The sequence below is a fragment of the Herpailurus yagouaroundi genome, unplaced genomic scaffold (assembly GCF_014898765.1).
Source record: "Herpailurus yagouaroundi ecotype Mexico unplaced genomic scaffold, PumYag 183, whole genome shotgun sequence".
NCBI classification, from domain to species: Eukaryota; Metazoa; Chordata; class Mammalia; order Carnivora; family Felidae; genus Herpailurus; species Herpailurus yagouaroundi.
Window position 1 is genome coordinate 2,627,730 of NW_024412414.1, and position 22,330 is coordinate 2,650,059.

At 42.1% G+C, this 22,330-nt stretch overlaps 1 protein-coding gene across 3 annotated transcripts in view; it reads right to left on the bottom strand.

The window, feature by feature from the left end:
- The window catches only part of TSEN2 (tRNA splicing endonuclease subunit 2), a 50,436-nt gene that overhangs the window by 13,747 nt on the left and 14,359 nt on the right, over positions 1-22,330 (bottom strand). For 2 of the 3 annotated variants that reach the window (XM_040491937.1, XM_040491936.1), the window contains 4 exons: positions 21,836-21,872; positions 13,678-14,209; positions 12,427-12,504; positions 2,103-2,153 (listed from right to left, as the gene is read on the bottom strand). In XM_040491937.1, the coding sequence (XP_040347871.1) occupies positions 2,103-2,153; positions 12,427-12,504; positions 13,678-14,209; positions 21,836-21,872 (698 nt within the window). Of the gene's footprint in view, positions 1-2,102; positions 2,154-12,426; positions 12,505-13,677; positions 14,210-21,835; positions 21,873-22,030; positions 22,103-22,330 lie in introns of those variants that run through there. The other variant, XM_040491938.1, reaches the window with a different exon arrangement.

A 22,330-nucleotide genomic window follows, 5' to 3' on the forward strand; every position in this document is an offset into this window, starting at 1 on the left:
TTTAGTCCTTGAAACTGGAGGGTGTGTTATCTCATGGCACAAATGAGCAATCCAACAGCTTCAAAGGGCATTTTGTTCCTAATGGAGGATGTGAAGAGACCGAGAATGGCTTGGTTCAGAGAACATTCAATTTTTTGGATGGTTTAGGGCTCAGTCAATGAGACTTGCTCAGTTTGTCTCAGCCTAAGATTTAAAATCCATAAATATGAGCTACAGGTTTTTTTCCTTTCCTTATTCTTTTTTTTTGCAGTTGTTCCTAAGATAGAAAATCCATACATATGTGGCCTTTATTTTTTATTTTATGTATTTACTTTTGAGAGAGAGAGAGAACGCAAATGAGCAAAGGGCAGAGAGAGAGAATCCTAGGAGGGGAAGAGGGAGGGGGAGGGGGAGGGAGAAAGAGAGGGAGAGAGAGAGAAAGAGAAGCAGGGCTCACCTGAAGCAGTGCTCATGTTTTACCCCAAGCAGGGCTGATGTTCACCAGAAGCGGGGCATGAGCTCACCCAATGTGGGACTCAAACTCATGAACCATGAGATCATGACCTGAGCCAAAGTCAGATGCTTGACAACTGAACCACCCAGGCACCCCTATGCGTGGCCTTTCAGTCTTAACGCAAGGAAACAGTTGGCCCTCCTCTAACAAGAAACAGTCTTTCAGGGAAGGTTGAAATTTCGATATGGATAGCCCATCAAGTTTCAGAGGCTGAGGATTCTATGTAGCAGTGGAATGTTCTGACAGATTTTGGCTAAGGCCCAGGAGAGGAGGCAAAGGTGGGCTAAGAATGGCCACCACCTGAGAAAATGAATCACCCATCAGCCGACATCTGTTTCCAAACCACTGGAATAGTCGTGAAAATAATTTATATAATCAGAATTTGAAGAATGATGAAATTATGCACTCCCAGGTACAGAACAAAATATACTGTCTCTATTATTCTGCTTACCTTTCTCTTTTTAATTTTAATTTCATTTGAATTATTTTGAATAGGTATTATATTCACATGCATAGAAGTGTCCAGTGAAGTCTCCCCTTCCTTTTTTTATTTAAAAAAAATTTTTTTTTTCAACGTTTATTTATTTTGGGGATAGAGAGAGACAGAGCATGAACGGGGGAGGGGCAGAGAGAGAGGGAGACACAGAATCGGAAACAGGTCCAGGCTCTGAGCCATCAGCCCAGAGCCCGACGCGGGGCTCGAACTCACGGAGCGCGAGATCGTGACCTGGCTGAAGTCGGACGCTTAACCGACTGTGCCACCCAGGCGCCCCGAAGTCTCCCCTTCTATCTGTGCGCCCAGCCTCCAATGCCTCCACCAGAAGGTAAGCCGTGGTACCAGCTTCTTGTGGGACTTTCTAAGGGCAGCAGGCTACAGTATAGAATCACGGCTTTGGGAATACCTTGACATAGCTTCAATTATTAGTTCTAACCAGACTAGCTGTGTGACCTTGGGTGAGTTACTTAGTTCCTTTGAGCTTCAGTTACCTTATCTGTAGAATTCTTACCAGGCAGAGGCAAGGATTAGGTACTGCAGGTAAGGTACTCAACACACAGCTTTTACTGAAGTAAGTGCTAAACACAGACAGTTTCAACTTTCGTTGCTAATTTTTAGTACTTTTCTGACACAGATTTCCTGATCATTATTTAAGATATTGATCTTCTCCTAGTCTCTGGGAATGAAATCGAATCTAAAAGAGTCAAAGCTGGCTTTTGCCTTAATAGTCCCAATTCAGGACCCAAAGCCCAAATGTAGAAAAAAAATCTGATCCAATTTTACTGGGTGAAAGTAGGCACGTTTGTATTACAGCAATGTGAAAATTACTACAAGCTGCTTTCAACACCAGGAAAAAATATTTTTTTAAATTTTTTAATGTTTATTTTTGAGAGAGAGAGAAAGAGCGAGCAAGCAGGAGAGGGGCAGAGAGAGAGGAAGACACAGAATCTGAAGCAGGCTCCAGGCTCTGACCTGTCAGCACAGAGCCCACACAGGGCTCAAACCCATGAACCGTGAGATCATGAACTGAGCCAAAGTTGGACGCCCAACCAATTGAGCCACTGAGGCGCCAGGAAAATTTTAAGTGGACTGTATCTAAATAAGACATCTTACCTTCTCATAGTAGATGCTTAGACATCCTAGAGCATAGACCAGGAAAAAGGCCTAAAAACAGAGCAAGCAGAAAATGCTCATTAGAAACTGTCCCACATTCTTGAGAAGTTATTTTACAGACTGATTTCTCTTTGCCTCAAGTACAAACATCCTTAAATCATCTTCAAAATGGTGACATTTTTTAACATAAATGATTCATGCAAATTTAAAGGATTTAAAAAACATCTAAGAAAATATAAAAGTCACAAATTGGTTAAAAATCAATTAAAAAGGCATTTGTATGATATTTCCATGTATTTTTCCCCTTAAAAATCACATAGCTAAACTGGAAAATGATGTAAATAGCTGTAACAACAGCAACTTTTGCTCATTAGATTTTCCTCTATAAAATTAAATAACCATATTAAACTGAGAAAAAAATTTACAGAAAGAAATATATGGAAATTTGTGAAAAGTAGGCAGTGCAGATTTGGCTTGCATAACAAAACATGAGTTTTTTAGTCACCCATGCAGTAAAGTGATTTCCTATTAAGTAATCCCTATCTTTCCATAAACTTCATTATATGGTAACTTTTTTTCCCTCCAAATGTTTGTTTATTTTTGAGAAAGGGGGGGGGGAAGCATGAGTGGGGGAAGGGCAGAGAGAGAGAGGACAGAGGATCTGAAGCAGGCTCTTTTGCTGGCAGCAGAACCTGATGGGAAGCTCGAACTCATGAACCGCGAGATCAGGACCTGAGCTGGTCGGATGCTTAACTGACTAAGCCACCCAGGCACTCCCATTATACAGTAACATGTTTTACTTGTATGAGGAGGCAGGAGGAAAAGCAAGGAAAGTCAGCTCTAGTTGAGTAAAATCATACTTGGAAATAAAAATAGTTTTTTAAAAAAGTTTATCTTTTTTTTTTTTTTTCAACGTTTTTATTTATTTTTGGGACAGAGAGAGACAGAGCATGAACGGGGGAGGGGCAGAGAGAGAGAGGGAGACACAGCGTCGGAAACAGGCTCCAGGCCCCGAGCCATCAGCCCAGAGCCTGACGCGGGGCTCACGGACCGTGAGATCGTGACCTGGCTGAAGTCGGACGCTTAACCGACTGCGCCACCCAGGCGCCCCAAGTTTATCTTTTTGAGTAACCTTACTGAACATGGGGTTTAAACTCCCAACCCTGACTACTGACTGAGCCAGCCAGGTGCTGCAAAAGTGATAAAAGTTAAGACAATGCCAAACATGGATACCACCAAATAGACCCTGTTTTTCACTCTACTTGTAGAGGAGAAAAGGATTCATGTTTACACCTGAACAGACTTATGCAAAATTGCTGTGTACTAGTGGCTAAATGGTGGCTATTAGTAAAACTGGGTTACTTTCTGTATAAATATGAGGATGGGAGATTCATTTACAACCAAACGACAAATATTATGCTGCTGCTGCTACCTGGCACAGATGAGGAGGGCCCTCTTATGTAGTGTGGCAACCGAGATGCAGTCCCCAGCCAGAAAGGAGTGGCAGGTTTTTATCAAGAAAGGATGCTGTATTTTGTCAAATGCTTTCTCTGCATCTATTGTGAGGATCATGTGCTGACTCAGAAAAATATGCAGCCAAGAATTCTTTATAGCAAGGCTGTCATTTAAAATAGAAGGAAAGGGGCACCTGGGTGGCTCAGTCAGTTAAGCGTCCGACTTTGGCTCAGGTCATGATATTGCAGTCCGTGGGTTTGAGCCCCGCGTCGGGCTCTGTGCTGACAGCTCAGAGCCTGGAGCCTGTTTCAGATTCTGTGTCTCCCTCTTTCTCTGACCCTCCCCTGTTCAAGCTTTCTCTCTCTCTGTCTCAAAAATAAATAAAATGTTTAAAAAAAAATTTTTTTAAATAGAAGGAAAGATAAAGAAATTCCCAAACAAGAACTAAAGGAGTTCGTGACCACTAAACCAGCCCTGCAAGAAATTTTAAGGGGGACTCTTTGAGCAGAGAAAAAACAAAACAAAAAGACCAAAAGCAACAAAGACTAGAAAGGAGCAGAGAACATCACCAGAAACACCAATTCTACAGGCAACACAATTCAATAATCACTTGAAATGTAAATGGACTAAATGCTCCAATAAAACACATAGGGTATCAGAATGGATCAAAAAACACAAGACTCATCTATATGCTGGCTACCACAGACTCATTTTAGACCTAAAGACACCTGCAGATTGAGAATAAGGGGATGGAGAGTCATGTATCATGCTACTGGATGGCAAAAGAAAGCCAGAATAGCCATATTTATATCAGACCAACTAGATTTTAAAACAAAGGCTGTAACAAGAGATGAAGAAGGACACTGTATCATAATGAAGGGGTCTATCCACCAAGAAGACCTAACAATTCCAAATATTTATGCCCCCAACTTGAAACACCCAAATATATAAATCAATTAATCACAAACATAAAGAACTCATTGATAAATAATACCATAATAGTAGGGGACTTTAACACCCTATGTACAACAATGGACAGATCATCTAAGCAGAAAATCAAAAGGAGACAATGGCTTTGAATGGCACACTGGACCGAATGGATGTAACAGACATATTCAGAACATTTCACCCTGAAGCAGCAGAATACACATTCTTCTCAAGTACACATGGTACATTCTCCAGAATGGATCACATACTGGGTCACAAATCAGCCCTCAACAAGTAAAAAAGATCAATCTCCTATCATGCATATTTTTAGACCACAACGCTATAAAAGTTGAAATCAACCACAAGAAAAAATTTGGAAAGACCACGAATACTTGGGAGACTAAAGAACATCCTACTAAAGAATGAATGGATTGGGGAGCCTGGGTGGCGCAGTCGGTTAAGCGTCCGACTTCAGCCAGGTCACGATCTCGCGGTCTGTGAGTTCGAGCCCCGCGTCGGGCCCTGGGCTGATGGCTCAGAGCCTGGAGCCTGTTTCCGATTCTGTGTCTCCCTCTCTCTCTGCCCCTCGCCCGTTCATGCTCTGTCTCTCTCTGTCCCAAAAATAAATAAACGTTGAAAAAAAAAATTAAAAAAAAAAAAAGAATGAGTGGGTTAACTAAGAAATTAAAGAAATTAAAAAGTACATGGAAGCCAATTAAAATGAAAACATGACAGTCCAAAACCTCTGGGATGCAGCAAAGGCAGTCATAAGAGGGAAATTTATAGTAATCCAGGCCTTCCTAAAGAAGGAAGAAATGTCTTAGATATACAACCTAACCTTACTCCTAAAGGAGCTGGAAAAAAACAGCAAATAAAGCCCAAAACAAGCAGAAAAACGAAATCATAAAGATTAGAGCAGAAATCAGTGATATTGAAATAAAAAAAAAACAGAACAGAGCAATGAAACCAGGATCTGGTTCTTCAAAAGAATTAACAAAATTGATAAGCATCTAGCCAGATTTATCAAAAAGAAAAGGACCCAAATAAATAAAATAATGAATGAAAGAGAAGAGATCATAACCAACACTGCAGAAATACAAACAATAGGAGAATATTATGAGCAATTATATCCCAACAAATTGGGCAATCTGGAAGAAACAGACAAATTCCTAGAAAGATATAAACTACCAAAACTGACACAGGAAGAAATAGAAAATTTGAAGAGACCCATAACCAGTAAGGAAATTGAATCAGTAATCAAAAATCTTCCAACAAACAAGAGTCCAGGGCCAGATGGCTTTCCAGAGAAATTCTACCAAACAATTAAAGAAGAGTTAATACCTATTTTTTTGAAGCTGTTCCAAAAAACAAAAACAGAAGGAAAACTTCCAAACTTATTCTATGAGGCCAGCATTACCTTGATTCCAAAATCAGACAAAGACCCCACTGAAAAGAACTACAGACCAATTTCTCTGATGAATATGGATGCAAAAATTCTCAACAAGATACTAGCAAAGTGAAGCCAACAATGCATTAAAATAATTATTCACCATGATCATTGGGATTGATGGGCTGTATGGTTGATTCAATATCCACAATTCAATCAATGTGATACATCACATTAGTTAAAAAAAAAAAAGATAAGAACCACATGATCCTCTCAATAGATGCAGAGAAAGCATTTGACAAAATACAGCATCCTTTCTTGATAAAAAAAACTCAAGAAAGGAGGGATAGAAGGAACATACCTCAAAATCATAAAGGCCACCTACGAAAGACCCACAGCTAATATCATCTTCAAATGGGGAAACTGAGAGCTTTCCCCCTAAGGTCAGGAACATGCCAGGGATGTTCACTTTCTCCATTGTTGTTCAACATAGTGTTTGAAGTCCTAGCCTCAGCAATCAGACAACAAAAACAAAAAGCAAGCAAATCAGCAAGGAAGACGTTAAACTTTCACACTTCACAGATGACATGATGCTCTTTTGGAAAACCGAAAGACTCCACCAAAAAACTGCTAAAACTGATACATGTATTCAGCAAAGTTGCAGCATATAAAATCAATGTACAGAAATCAGTTGCATTTATAGACGCCAATAATGAAGCAGTAGAAACAGAAATCAAGGAACTGATCCCATTTACAATGGCACTGAAAACCAAAAAATACCTGGGAATAAACCTAATCAAAGAGGTAAAAGATCTGCATGCTGAAAACTACAGGAATCTTATGAAAGAAACTGAAGACACAAAGACATGGAAAAGCATTCCATGATCATGGGTTGGAAGAACAAATATTGTTAAAATGTTGATACTACCCAAAGGAATCTACACATTCAATGCAATCCCTATCAAAATAATACCAGCATTCTTTACAGAGCTAGAACAAACAATTCTAAAATTTGTATGGAACCAGAAAAGACCTGGAATAGCCAAAGTAATGTTGAAAAAGAAAATCACAGCTGGAAGCATCACAATTCCAGACTTCAAGCTGTATTACAAGGCTGTAATTATCAAGACAGTGTGGTACTGGCACAAAAACAGACACATAGATCAATGCAACAAAATAGAGAACTCAGAAATGGACTCACAAATGTATGGCCAACTACTCTTCGACAAAGCTGGAAAAGAGTATCCAATGGAATAAAGACAGTCTCTTCAGCAAATGGTTCTGGGAAAACTGGACAGCGACATGCAGAAATATGAACCTGGACCACTTTCTTACACGATACACAAAAATAAACTCAAAATGGGGGCGCCTGAGTGGCTTGGCTGGTTAAGTGTCCAACTTCAGCTCAGGTCATGAGCTGATGGTTTGGTGAGTCTGTGCCCCACGCTGGGCTCTCTGCTGACAGCTCAGTCTGGAGCCTGCTTCGGATTCTGTGTCTCTCTCTGTCTCTTCCCTCCCCTGCTCACACTCTGTCTCTCTCTCAAAAAATGAGTAAATATTGGAGTGCCTGGGTGGCTCAGTCAGTTAAGTGTCCGACTTTGGCTCAGGTCATGGTCTGGCGGTTCGTGGGTTCAAGTCCCGCGTTGGGCTCTGTGCTGACAGCTCAGAGCCTGGAGCCTGCTTCAGATTCTGCATCTCCTTCTCTCTGCCCCTCCTCCACTCGCACGCTGTTTCTCTCTCTCATTCAAAAGTAAATAAACATTAAAAAATTTTTTTTAAATGAATAAACATTAAAAATAAAATAAAGTAAAAAAACTCAAAATGGATGAAAGACCTAAATATAACAAAGGAAACCATCTAAATCCCAGGGAACACAGGCAACAACCTCTTTGACCTCGGCCACAGCAACTTCTTACTTGACATGTCTCCCAAGGCAAGGGAAACAAAAGCAAAAGTGAACTATCAGGACCTTATCAAGATAAAAAGCTTCTGCATAGCAAAGGAAACAATCAACAAACTAAAAGGCAACTGATGGAATGGGAGAAGATACTTGCAAATGACATATCAGATAAAGGGTTAGTATCCAAAATCTATAAAGGACTTATCCAACTCAACACCCAAAAAACAAATGATCCAGTGAAGAAATGGGCAAAAGACACAAGCAGACACTTTTCCAAAGAAGACATCCAGATGGCCAACTGACACATGAAAAGATGCTCAACGTCGCTCCTCATCAGGGAAATACAAATCAAAACCACACTCAGATACCACCTCATGCCAGTCAGAGTGGCTAAAATGAACAAATCAGGAGACTATAGATGCTGGTGAGGATGTGGAGAAACGGGAACCCCTCTTGCACTGTTGGTGGGAATGCAAACTAGTGCAGCTGCTCTGGAAAACAGTGTGGAGGTTCCTCAAAAAAAATTAAAAATAGATCTACCCTATGACCCAGCAATAGTACTGCTAGGAATTGACCCAAGGGATACAGGAGTGCTGATGCAAAGGGGCACTTGTACCCCGATGTTTACAGCAGCACTTTCAACAATAGCCAAATTATGGAAAGAGCCTAAATGTCCATCAACTGATGAATGGATAAAGAAATTATGGTTTATACACACAATGGAATACTACTTGGCAATGAGAAAGAATGAAATATGGCCTTTTGTAGGAACGTGGATGGAACTGGAGAGTGTTATGCTAAATGAAGTAAGTCATACAGAGAAAGACAGATACTGTATGTTTTCACTCTTATGTGGATCCTGAGAAACTTAACAGAAGCCCATGGGGGAGGGGAAGAAAAAAAAAAAAAAAAGAGGTTAGAGAGGGAGGGAGCCAAAACATAAGAGACTCTTAAAAACTGGGAACAAACTGAGGGCTGATGGGGGGTGGGGGGGAGGGGAGGGTGGATGATGGGTATTGAGGAGGGCACCTGTTGGGATGAGCACTGGGTGTTATATGGAAATCAATTTGAGAATAAATTTCATATTTAAAAAAATAAATACAATGATTATTATTGGACTCAAAAAAAAGATTTAATGAGATTAAATCTTATAAAAATTTTAAAGGCTACACAAAGCACCTACCTGCTCAATTCATTTTAGTTTCCCCTCCTTTTTAAGGAACGATTTAGATATTACAGCCTGGAAAATTTCAATCCTCTGTTTGCTAAGCAAGAGACTCCTTCCTGGTATGTGTTAGAACTTAAGTTCCTTAGAAACTTTCCATTATCAGTCAACAAGTGTTTCTCTAAGAACTGATGAAACCAATGCCTCATTAATATTTACTGGCCTAAAATAAACGGCTTTTATGAATGTACACAAACTGCTCTTAGGTACTTATTACAGATGGAGTGGATCTTAATTCAGTTGAGTTGGCTTTACTTGGAATTAAATCATCAGCAGACTGGGGAAGTCAGGGGAGGGAGCGAGTATGTCCCTTGAGATCTCATTAGTAAGTTTTTACTATCAGAGCAAAATGGAGGGAAGAGTTTAATGAGGATTTAATGTCACATCACTAAATCTAGTTAGAGCCCAAAGCATTGTAACAGAAAAACAGTTCTCAGTAACAGATCTCTAAGAGACAGATCTTTAAGTCAGCTGTGGTATTACCATTCTCAATCCCTAAAAAGAACTCTGAATCACCACAGAAGGGCCGCCCGTGTTCCTGAGGACATTTATGGAAACACATTAAACTGCAGAGTGGTGCACCAAACATGGGTGATTCATTCATAGGAAATCTGCCAAAACAGAACTGAGAAGCAGAGCTAGGTCTCACTGCACGCTCCCTGAAAACTGTAACACCTCTCTGGAATGTCCTCTGGAACCAAGCAGCTTCCAAGAACACAGAGCAACCTCACCTACCTCCCAACACTCTTGCTTTTCTTCAGGGAGTGTTTGGGAGACAGCAGTGGACAGCAGCCCCTTTTCTTGTAAAAAGCACCGAACGGAATACAAGTAGTCACCTACTGGGACAGTGAGCTGACACCTAACGCTCTCTGCCTACTGCTGCTGCCTCCCAGGGCAGAGACACTGCCTGGCTCCTCCTGGCCTCAACTATCTGGCCCACCCTCCTATTGATGCTTGTTATGGTCCTCACCCTTCCCTGACACAGCTGTCTGCAGTGCCCTGGTGCCACCCGGTAGAGAGACAGACTCCTGGTAGATACTCATAGTTGTGCCCTCCACAGTCTAGCCATCCTGTATTGCCATCCAGGACTGAGCTGCAAGAAAGAGCCCATGCTGTCCAGTGTCCAAATGGCAATCCCCCATTTATCCTTTAACCTCCACAGATACCACCGACCTTGTAAAGTCTTCCCAGCTACAATTAGTAATCATAATTATTAAGCATCCTGGGTAAAGGATACCAGAGGAGCAACACTGGCACCATCCACAGACTGCACTGAATGTAATTATTTCTGGGCTACCTTTAGAACCAGAGTCATAGTCTGTTTATTTCTGTATTGTTACTACTAAGCTCAGTGCCTGGCACACAGGAAGCACCCAGTGAAAATTTTTGCAAAATTGACTGCAAAAGAAAAGATTCCAACTAGCTTTTATAAGTAATTTAATTATAATTTACAAGTAATTTAATAACTTAATAATGATAATGACAAGAATAGCATGCGGTAACACTTACTGAGCATTTTACTATATATCAGGCACTGTGCTGAACACATCACAAGCAGTAGTTAATTCCCAGAACATTTTATGAATGAGATGCTATATAGCCCTAATTTTACAGAGAAGAAATCAAGGACCAGAGAGCTCAAGCCCTTAGAGAATGGGTATCCACAGTGCTGTCCAGAACTTTCTGTGATGACGATGTTCTACACCTGTGCTATCCAATACAGTTGCTACATCCACAAGCAGCTGCTGAGTGTTTGAAATGTAGCTGGCGCAACTGAGAAACAGAATTCTGGGGCGCCTGGGTGGCGCAGTCGGTTAAGCGTCCGACTTCAGCCAGGTCACGATCTCGCGGTCCGGGAGTTCGAGCCCCGCGTCAAGCTCTGGGCTGATGGCTCAGAGCCTGGAGCCTGTTTCCGATTCTGTCTCCCTCTCTCTCTGCCCCTCCCCCGTTCATGCTCTGTCTCTCTCTGTCCCAAAAATAAATAAACGTTCAAAAAAAAAAAGAAAATTTAAAAAAAAATAAAAGAAACAGAATTCTGCATTTTGCTCCATTTTAATTAGTTTAATAGAATAGTCACATGTGCCTAGTGGCTATTGTCTTTGACAACAGACTAAGCTATCTCATGTAAAATGAGATGAAGTAAATAATTCCAAACATCCTTTCCTGGTCCATAAGGCTGTACCTTTGGCTTCACTGTGTGGAAGGAAGTACAGACAAGGAAATCAAGAGAATATGGAGACACAATCATTTCTCTGTGGACATGTCTATGAAGTTACCAATGTGGATGCATTCAACACACATTTCCTGAGAATGGTGCTAGACACTGCTGAGGCTACCCAAGACAGGCAGGAGCGCTCTTGGGGAACAGGCACATGGGTGCGAGGAACGGGTGCTATCTTCCAGGGCAGAAAGGACGCTTCTGTGAACAGTATAAACATAAGCAAACAAAGAGGGACTGAACAACAGGTGAACACAGCATAGAGGAACTTTAAATCAGAGGAAAAATTTATGATGCACTTAAAAAAATTTTTTTTAATGTTTATTTTTGAGAGACAGCAAAACAGAGTGTGAGCAGGGGAGGGCAGAGAGAGAGAGTGAGGGAGACCCAGAATCCGAAGCAGGCTCCAGGCTCTGAGCTGTCATCACAGAGCCTGACACAGGGCTTGAACTCACAGACTGCTAGATCATGACCTGAGCTGAAGTTGGATGCTTGACTGACTGAGCCACCCAGGTGCCCCAGATGCAAGTTTTAGTGAGTCACTTTTAAGCCAACTTTTGGGAATGCAGCTATTGCATTAAGAGAACATGTATTAGTAATCCTACAGAAGGAGATATCTAGAATCCATTTATGTAATTAGCAGTCATTACATGACTTAGAACATGAATCATAGCTTATTAAAAGCTGGCGAAACTCCACAAATATACTGAAAACCACTGAACTGTACTATCTATCTATCTATCTATCTATCTATCTATCTAGAACATGGAGGAAGGGAGAGAGAATCCCAAGCAGGCTTGTTAGTGATGTCAGCGCAGAGCCCGATGTGGGGGCTTGATCCCACAAACTGCAAGACCATGACCTGAATCAAGATCAAGAGTCAGGGGCTTAGCCAACTGAGCTACCCAGGCACCCCTGAACTGTACACTTTAAATGGGTGAATGGTATGGTATATAAACAGTATCTCATGATATAGGGAAGTCCCCCACCCCCAAAATCTTAGACTTGATGAAAGGAAGGCTAAGGAGTGAAACTTAGGCAGGCCTACTTTGGAAGCTGACTATGGTCATTTCAAGACCGATTTATAACATTCAGTTACTGAATACTCACTTGCTGAATTACAGACAGAATTGCATTTATAGGTGGGCTGCATTTACAGGTTGCCCAGGCCCTGAGACCAAGAGCTGAAAAAATAACATGCAGGAAACATACCTCTTCTAGGCTAAGTTGCAAATACTCCAAGATCCGATATGGATTTCTTCTGCATATTAATCTCTTTTTTGGTGCCAACTGAAGACAGAAGAAAGAAAATACATAGAGAAAAAATGGAAGGACTACATGTTACATAGAGCAGATTGCATTTTAAAACAAACATGCTTCTTATAAATTTCCGAATTCACATTTATTGGCTTAATACTGCTAAAAATATAGATTTTTATTATTATTATGTAGAAAAATAAGTTTTAGGTTTTCTACGACTAACATTTTCATTTATTTCTTTTTTCCCCAAGAATTTTTCCCGCAATTGTGATCCTTTTGTTGGTCTGTTTTATGTCCTTCTTTTCACTGACCTGTACCTCACAAGTGTGTGCCTAGGTTCTTAATTAGACTTCACAATCTCATTCTGAAGCGTAGATAGCACTTCTTCAAATGGTGTTTCACGTACTACTTAGCCATTAGATTTTCTCATTTTTAGCTATTATAGACCATTTTCAGGGCACCTGTCTCTGACTGTGCATCCATCATTGAAGTGGCTCTGGGTCTGCTTCCCAGTGCTTCTCCTATGCTGGCTGACTTCCATACCCGAGACCCTCTGCTGCAGCCAGACTCAAGACTACATGTACTTACCACAACACTTCTTTTTATCCCACCCAAGGGAAAGAATATTATTGCAGCTGCTTTAATGTATACATTAAAAAAAAAAATAAGTTATTCACAGACTTGAAGTTTTAGTAGAAACAGCCCTCATAACTACTGAGCCACCAGGGCTGGGACGCAGTGCCTGCGAATTCCGAGTGTCTCACCACCTCTCACATGCCCTGAGTACTTAATATGGGCCTGCTACCAGTTCCGAGTAAGGGACACCCTGGTCATCCCACATCTGCTATGGGCCAGACATAGATGGTTCTGGAGGAAGTGAATGATTTTCTTCTTGAACAATGCAGGGCTGAGGGTGCTGACGTCCTGTAATAGAAAAGCTGTGTATCACTTTTGACTCCCCCAAAACCTAACTACTAATAACCTACTGTTGAATGGAAACCTTACCAATAACATCCACAGCTCATTAAGGCATATTTAAGTATTATATGCTGTATCCGTACAATAAAGAAAGCTAGAGAAAATAAAATATTAAGAAAATCATATACAAAATACATTTATTGTACTGTACATAAAAAAAAAAATCCATGTATAAGTGGATCCATACAGTTTGAACCCATGTTGTCAAAGGCCAGTTATACTCACTTCCTCACGTGGGGCACATTCTTTCTCGCTCACATGATACACATCTTCCTCTACCAGCACATACTCATCACTGGGCCCTCTCTCTCTGGCACAGATGAGATCCACTTGGGGACTCCTGTCCCCAGGCTGAGTGTCACGCTGGGGGAGAATATCTTTGCTGCAATGAACGTGGGGTGGGGGGCAGTGCTGCAGTGTGGCAACCTCTACCAAGTGTTCATCCAAGCCATCTGGAGTCAGTGGGTCAGGCCCTGAGCTCTCTTGTAGGTGGTCTGATTGCTCGTTAGGACCCTCCAGGTCTAGGGACTTTTCCGAGCCCCCATTCATCACAGAAAGTTCCTCTCTATCTGCAATACCTTCCATTTTGGGAATGGTTTCAGAATTCAGCTCATCATGCCATTGAAATTCTTCATTCCTTTTTATACCAGGATGCTCGAGTGGTTTTGTGTAATCCTTGAGGATTCTGTGCACTGTACTCTCATCCTGCCCCTGTCTTTGCATGAGCTTTGTGGCCCATTCTATACTACGCTGATACCTGCAAAAGGGAAATAACGTCAGTAACACTTGAATTTTTTTTTTTTAATTTATTGTCAAGTTGGCTAATATACAGTATATGCAATGTGCACTTGGTTTTGGGGGTAGATTCTCATGATTCATTGTTTAAATACAACACCCAGGGCTCATCCCAACAAATGCCCTCCTCAATGCCCATCTCCCATTTTCCCCTCTCCCCTGCACCCACCCCACTCATCAACCCTCATTTGTCCTCTGTATTTAAGAGTCTCTTATGGTTTGCCTCCTTCCCTCTCTCTTTCCATTTTTTTCCCCTTCCTTTCCTTCATGGTACACTCTTAAGTGTCTCAAGTTCCACATATGAAGTAATACTTGAATTTCAATATTCAAAAGACAACACAGTATGCAAAAACGATAGGTAGGCAGTATGCTGAAATGTTTATAGCAGTTTTTCTCAGTGGCAGGCCATAGGTAAGTGTTTTCTTTATAATTTTTTTGTGCTTTCTAATTATTCTAATTATTTCTAATAAGCATGTGTTATTTTTGTTTTTATTATTAGAGCTTCATTTAATTTTTTTGGTTTTTGAATACTTTTTTTTATTTGAGAAAGAGAGTGAGTGAGTGTGTGAGTGGGGGAGAGGGGCACAGGGGGAGAAGGAGAAGGGAGAGAGGGAGAAGAAGAGAGAGGGAGGGGAGGGGGAGGGGGAGAGAGAGGGAGAGAGAGAGAGGGAGGGAGGGAGGGAGGGAGGGAGAGATCTCAAGCAGGCTCCTTGCTCAGCATGGAGCCCAACATGGGGCTCGATCCCACGACCCTGGGATCATCATGTGAGCCAAAATCAAGAGTTGTATGCTCAAAAGACTGAACCACCCAGGCGCCCCTATTTTTCTCAATTTGAAAAAAAAAAATTGACCCCAGTTTAATGAAGTATGAAAGTTTATGTAATTTAAAACTGGTGGGCCAAATGATTTAGGTAAATATAAAGAGAATATGGAGTCATTTGTCAGGATTTCTTTTACATTATTCTCAATTTTGGATATCACAATATTTTCTGAAAAATATCCCACTCACAATGTAAAGAGCTTTTGTTCAGTATCGGGAGTGAAAAATGAGGATTTTAAGTTTATTTATTTATTTTGAGAGAGAGAGTGCACAGAGACAGAAGTAGAGAAAGAATCCCAAGCAGGCTTCGTACTGTCAGTGCAGAGCCTGACATGGGGCTCAAACTCACAAACTACGTGATCATGACCTGAGCCCAAATTAGGAGTCAGATGCTTAACCGACTGAGCCACCCGAGAGCTCCAAAATGAGAATTTAATAAATATTTTTCATAGTACCTACTAAGGTTTCCACTACATAGGAAAAGAAATTATTATGGTGCTATACATATAGCCAAGCATCCTAGCAGGAAGGGCCCTTTTTCTCAGAATAATTTCTGAAGCATATTTTGGTGAGGAAATACCTGCTTAGTTCCTTAAATGTAAAGGCAACCCCCAAACATTTCCCAAGTTACATAAAGTCATAGGTAAGACAACAGGGTTCTGTCCCAGTGAGATGTCACCACATGACAACGCCACTGGAACACCTCCGTGTGGGCTCAGACCGACATACTGGAAAATCTCATCATCAGAAGGGCTAAAGGCAACTTTCTGCCTCTATAGCTGTTAGCCTGATAGCACTTAAGAAGGCATGGTTTGTTGAAAGACAGGTAATTTTACTCTTCACCTTGAGTATTTTGCTTTGTGTAAGGATAGTTGAATATGTCATAAACTGCTACATCTCACATGCAATTGAACAAGGAAGCGGGCTGTTATATTTAAGAGATTTGTGGCTGCTTAACCCTGACCCATCAGAAGAATCTCCCAGCTGTCCACACCCTGTTTATCCTACATGGGGATGAACATGCCTTCCTACATATTGGGAATTGTATCTTAGATTTAAAGGTTAAAACCTAGCAAAGCTATTTTCACACCTGAGAAGCAGGGTGACATCGCGATTACATGCATGAGCTCTGTATTGCACATTTCACATTCAGCCTGACTTTGTCACTTGTAATTGTTTGACAAAGTCAATTACTTAACTTCTCTATGCTTGTTCCCCCACCCAGAAAATGGGGTAACCACATAAAGGGTGTTATGTATTACTTTTAATGATCAGAATAAAAAAAATGTAGCTGCTCATACAACAGCAGGGTGTCTTCTCACCTGCACGGAGAGCATGGCCACGGTTACAAGCAGTTAAAAGAACTTTCATTCGAGAGACCTAAAAAGAATCTTTGCTTTTCATACCACCTACAGCAATGGCTTTATCAGCTTCGTGGTCTATGAATCTCCTTTATCTGAACACAAATTTTTGTGTCAATGTGTACTTTTCTGGGAAGGGATCCACAACTTTCATCAAATTCCTTGACTCAAAATATGTGGAAGAATCACTGAAAGAAAGGTTCAGCAATTGCCCCTCTGAACAAAAGATCTCTAACTGAGAGAGAGAGCACACACAGGCCACTGCTCTGCTCTCTGCAGTACGGTGGTCAAGGCAAATATGGGTTCAAACTCTCATTCCATTATGTTCTTGTACCAGCTACACAACCGTGGTAAGGCCCAGTTCCTCATCTTTAAACCAGGACTAACTGCACTTACCTCATGGAGGCGCATTTATTTTAAAAAATAAAATCATTTTGGGGTGCCTGGGTAGCTCAGTCGGTTAAATGTCTGACTTCAGCTCAGGTCATGATCTCGTAGTTCGTGAGTTCAAGCCCTGTGTCGGGCTCTGTGCTGACAGGTCAGAGACTGGAGACTGCTTCGGGTTCTGTGTCTCCCTCTCTCCCTGCCCCTCCCCTGCTCATGCTCTGTCTCTCTCAAAAATAAATATGAAAAAAATAAAATCATTTTGACTCACATATATTACATTAAGAAATACAAATAACATCAAAAAATTTTCATTTAATGTTTATTTTTTGAGAGAGACAGAGCACGAGTGGTGGAGGGACAGAGAGAGAGGGAGACACAGAACCTGAAGCAGGCTCCAGGCTCTGACCTGTCAGCACAGAGCCTGATGTGGGGCTTGAACCCATGAACCATGAGGTCATGACCTGAGCTGAAGTTGGGTGCTTAACCGACTGGGCCACCCACGCACCCCACAAATAACATTTTTAATGAATGGAAATGTACATCTTAATTAACTGCTCTTTGAGAGCAGGGACAGCCATGTGGGGACAAGCCCTGCACTAGATCTGGGTTCTGCAGTTGGTTCTTTTGTGTGATTCCGAGCTAAGCCACTTAGCCTCTCTGTCTCTTTGCTCTTCTGCAAGAGGCCAGAATCACACCTGCATTCCTGCCTCATAATGACCTCAGATGTTCATTTATGAAAGCTCAAGTGAGACAGTGGCTGCAAAAGCATGTGGAAGAAAGCCTCTGAGTAAGACTGGTGATGAAAACAGCCAGATACACAAATGACTAAGACATATGGCCTATGAGTCACAGAGCAGGTGTCGGCTCATTGGCTGGCAATACCTTAAAAAGCCAAATCCTGCTGCGATTACCCCCAAACACTGCTGGAGAGGCCGCAGGAAGAAAAAAGTGAAAAGTAAAAGTCAGGAAACATAAGGCGCAGACCGGCAGGAGGAAAAGGTGGTAGCTATGATTAGAAGCAACAATGAGGCTAGGGAAAAGCAGACTCAGTTTAGGGACACCAGACTACAGAAAATGGTGTACCATGTGAATACACCTCTGCTTTTTCTGTTTCTATTTCTTTGAACACACCTCTTTCTTTAGCATGGAACACCCTTCTCCACCGCCTATTGATTAATGCCTATTTATTACTGGAAGATCACAGCAAAATGGTTTTGAGTCAGTGTGCTTAAGTCTAAGTACTACCCTTGAGCAAGTTACGTAACCTCATCGGGTTCTACTTCCTCACCTGTCAGATAACAACAGGACCTACCTCCAGGGGTGATGTTAGGACTTCAGAGATAGTAGAGTACCTCGTATGTGGAGTATACCCAAGAAACACCAGCATGTACAACTACGGTACTGTTCTATGTGTCACTTCCTCAGAGGCTCTGGAGCTCAACTGCCTGGTCTGAGCTGACATAATCTCAGACAAGCTGTTTCTAGGTTCCCCACATATGAGACGGAAATAAGTACATCTACCTCAAAGGCTTCTTGAGAAGATGAACTGCGATGTCAGGTAAAGCATACAGACTGGGAACCAGCACTACTGGAGCAACCAGTACCCACTGACCACGACAATGGTGATGGTAATATATCACCATATTTATCACGAAGAGTGCAATTGCTTCCTCTCTTCCTCTCCCACTAGACTGAATCCCTTGAGAACAGGGACGGAATCTTTTCCTCCTCTTCTATCTGCAGCACCTAGCCAGTGCCTGACACACAGGCACCTGCAGTAAATGCTGGGTGAATAAAGGACCACAAAAGAGGAGGGGAGACCAGCACCCCTCTCAGGGCTAGTCCTTCAAGGACACAACCAACATACTTCAGTCCCCTTGGGCATTATCTGAAGGCCCTGATCCCCATCTCCAGAAAGGATTTCATGGAAGGTAAAGGCCAATCAGAGTGAATGCACTTGAGAAATGGATCAGAGGGGCGCCTGGGTGGCTTGGTCGGTTAAGCGTCCGACTTTGGCTCAGGTCATGATATCACGGTCCGTGAGTTCAAGCGCCGCGTCGGGCTCTGTGCTGACAGCTCAGAGCCTGGAGCCTGCTTCAGAGTCTGTGTCTCCCTCTCTCTCTGCTCCTCCCCTGCTCATGCTCTGTCTCTGTCTCAAAAATAAATAAACGTTAAAAAAAAAAAATAAAAAAAAAAAAAGAGAAATGGATCAGAGTTTCAGAGGGAATAGTAAAGAAACAATTATAACAAGTATTTAAGCTGGAAAATTAATCTAAAATATAAAAATAAGCCCTTTTTTTAATATTTAGTATTTTTTTAATATTTAGATTGTGACTGTAATTATTATGGCCTAATAATGAATCAAGTATTGATAAGGGGGCATAATTTTCTGACAGAGTTGTCAGATATGGTTAAATCCTAGCCCCTGGCACCTGTGAATGTGACCTTCTCTGGAAACAGGGCCTTCGCAGATGTAACCAAGTTATGATGAAGTGGTACTGAGTGGTATCCTTGAAGGAAGAAGGAAATTTGGACACAGACACAGAGACAGACACAAGGGGACCTCCACGCGAAAATAAAGAACCGTGAGGGATGCATCTTCAAGTTAAGGAAGGCCAAAGATTGCTGGCTACCACCAGAAGCTAAGGCCAGACATGGAAGATGGAAGGATCATCCTCTAGAGTCTTCCGAGAGAGCACACCCCAGGTGACACCTTGATTTTGGACTTCTGGTCTCCAGAAGTATGAGAATACATTTCTGCTCTTTTAAGCCACAAGCCACAAGCCAAGCTTGTGGTACTTTGTTATGGTAGCTCTAGGAAACTACTACAAGGATCAATAAAATCCTTGGAACGTTATTACTATAGCGCTTATGAAGGGATAACCCCAGGTAGGTGGCAATCTCCCCCCATCCAGAACCTCACATACTCAAAATGGCTTGATGCCATGCCATGTTCACTGCCAGCATGATCCGGATGCAGTTCTGAGGGTCAGGCTTCTGCTCTGTTTCTGAGTCTTAGTGTTGACTGCGGCTTTTCTGCAGCTACTACTGGGATGGGGGCTCTACTCCTGGGATGGGGGCTCTGCTGGGTCCTTAGCAGGCCCCTCCCATGGACTAGAACCTGACATCCAGCCCCTGCCTGCAGTTATAGCCAGAGCAGCCACTGAGATCTCCCCGGTATCACTGCCTCCTGGCCACTCCTCTGGCCATGGGGTTACCGAGCACGAAACCGAAAAGGAGCTGTCAGATTCTGCCAGTATGTGCTAGAAGCAAGATGAAACATCATCGTGGGCATGGATATTTTTAGGAGGCTTACAGAAGAGGTGCACTTTGAGTTGCCCTTCAAGGATGTTGAGGATTTATTTATTTATATGTTTTTTAAGTATTTATTTATTAGTATAATTCTTATATATATATTTTAAAATTTATTTATTTTGAGACAGAGTGCAAGCTTGAGCCAGAGTCAGCATGGGGCCTGATGTGGGGCTTGAACTCACGAACCATGAGATCATGACCCAAGCTGAAATCAAGAGTCAGATGCTTAAACGACTGAGCCACACAGGCACCCCTAAATTTTTTTTAACGTTCATTTTTTTTTTTTAATTTTTTTTTCAACGTTTTTATTTATTTATGGGACAGACAGAGACAGAGCATGAACGGGAGAGGGGCAGAGAGAGAGGGAGACACAGAATCGGAAACAGGCTCCAGGCTCCGAGCCATCAGCCCAGAGCCTGACGCGGGGCTCGAACTCACGGACCGTGAGATCGTGACCTGGCTGAAGTTGGACGCTTAACCGACTGCGCCACCCAGGCGCCCCTTAACGTTCATTTTTGAGAGACAGAGTGTAAACAGGAGAGAGGTAGAGAGGGAAAGGGGGACAGGAGATCTGAAGTGGGCTCTGTGATGACAACAGACAGCCTGATGTGGGGCTCGAACTCATGAACTGTGAGATCATCACCTGAGCTGAAGTTGGACACTCAGCCAACTGAGTTACCCAGGTGCCTTTATCCATCTATCTATCTATCTATCTATCTATCTATCTATCTATCAAGTTTGTTTGTTTTTGAGAGAGAGAAAGAAAATACTCACGTGTGTGAGCAGGGCAGGGGTGGGGGTTGGGGGGAGACAAATGATCCCAAGCAGACTCCAAGCTCTGAGCTGTCAGCACAGAGCCCAGCACAGGGCACACACTCATGAATCATGAGATTATGACCTGAGCTGAAATCAAGAGTTGGATGCCTAACTGAATGAGCTACCCAGATGCCCCTCAATGAAGATTTAAATGCATGAACATTGAGTCAACAAAATCCTACCAAGGGACCACTAAGTGTTGGGGCTGAAGGGAGGAATCCGGCATGGTCTCTGCTCTCCAGGAACCGATAGTCTCAATCCAGGTATGTGATGGACGGCACAGGGAGGGACGCCAAGGCAGACTGCATGGGAGCCAGAGGAATGACCTCAACCAAGGGTGGGGTGGTGGTGAGGAAAGAACCTCTAGGAGAGTGGTATGTAGGCTGGATCGTGGGATGTACAGTGATAGCTAGGCAGTGCATGTGTTCGGGGGGGTCAGGGAGAAAAGTTTGGGGGAAATGGGAAGAGTGTAAAGAAAAGCTAGAGGAAGGAATTGTGGCTGTGTGAGTGGATGAGGAAGAATCTCTGTGAAAGTGTTTCTGTCACCCTGCAAGTGCAGAACAAGGAAAGAGGACAGGGCAGGAGGCCAATTTTAGACCTAAGTGTATAAGTGTATGCATCTTAGCACTTAAAGACATATACATTACAGGGTAATTGTTCATAATTTGGAAGGAATTAGAAGGGCAAAATATTTGGTTTAGGATTATTTAAAAAAGTAAACAATACATTTCAAATTCAATTTGATCCACAATAAGTTCAGACATAATTTTCAAGGACACATACACTACCAAAAAGAAAAAAAAAAGCCATGGACTACCACAGTGGAAAAGGTTATCTACAAACAGATCTGATTTAAGTTGTAGCTCTGGCCAAGGCCATCATGACTTACTTTTCTGACGTGATTATAGGCATGTCTGTCTTCATATCTGAAACAACAAAGACGTTCTGTTAGTTCAAATTTTTTTCCTTAAGGAAAAAAAAAACACTGAAAATGCAACAAAGACAAAGACAATTTTAAGAAGCCCCAAATCGCACATCTAACAGGTTCACTAATCCTGCCCAACCAGCAATGGCAAACACGTGCCTCATTAGCCATCCCTCTGTGAACCCAACCCCTGGAAGGGGATGCTGACAGATCATGGTGCTCTTGCTGTGCTCAGATGTGACCCTGAAATCCTGCTCAACTCAACTCTGCAGCTCAGCAGCAGTGGCATGTGCTTAGGCTTAGAGGCTTGATAATCTGCCTCCTCTATGCCACCTCTCAATGTACATGCCCTCTACTTTTGGATGAGAACATCAAGGCCCTAAAGCTGCGCACTTTATCGCTATTGTCCAGTGCTCCACAAAGCATCTTTTATTTTATTTTTTTATTTAATTTTTAAAT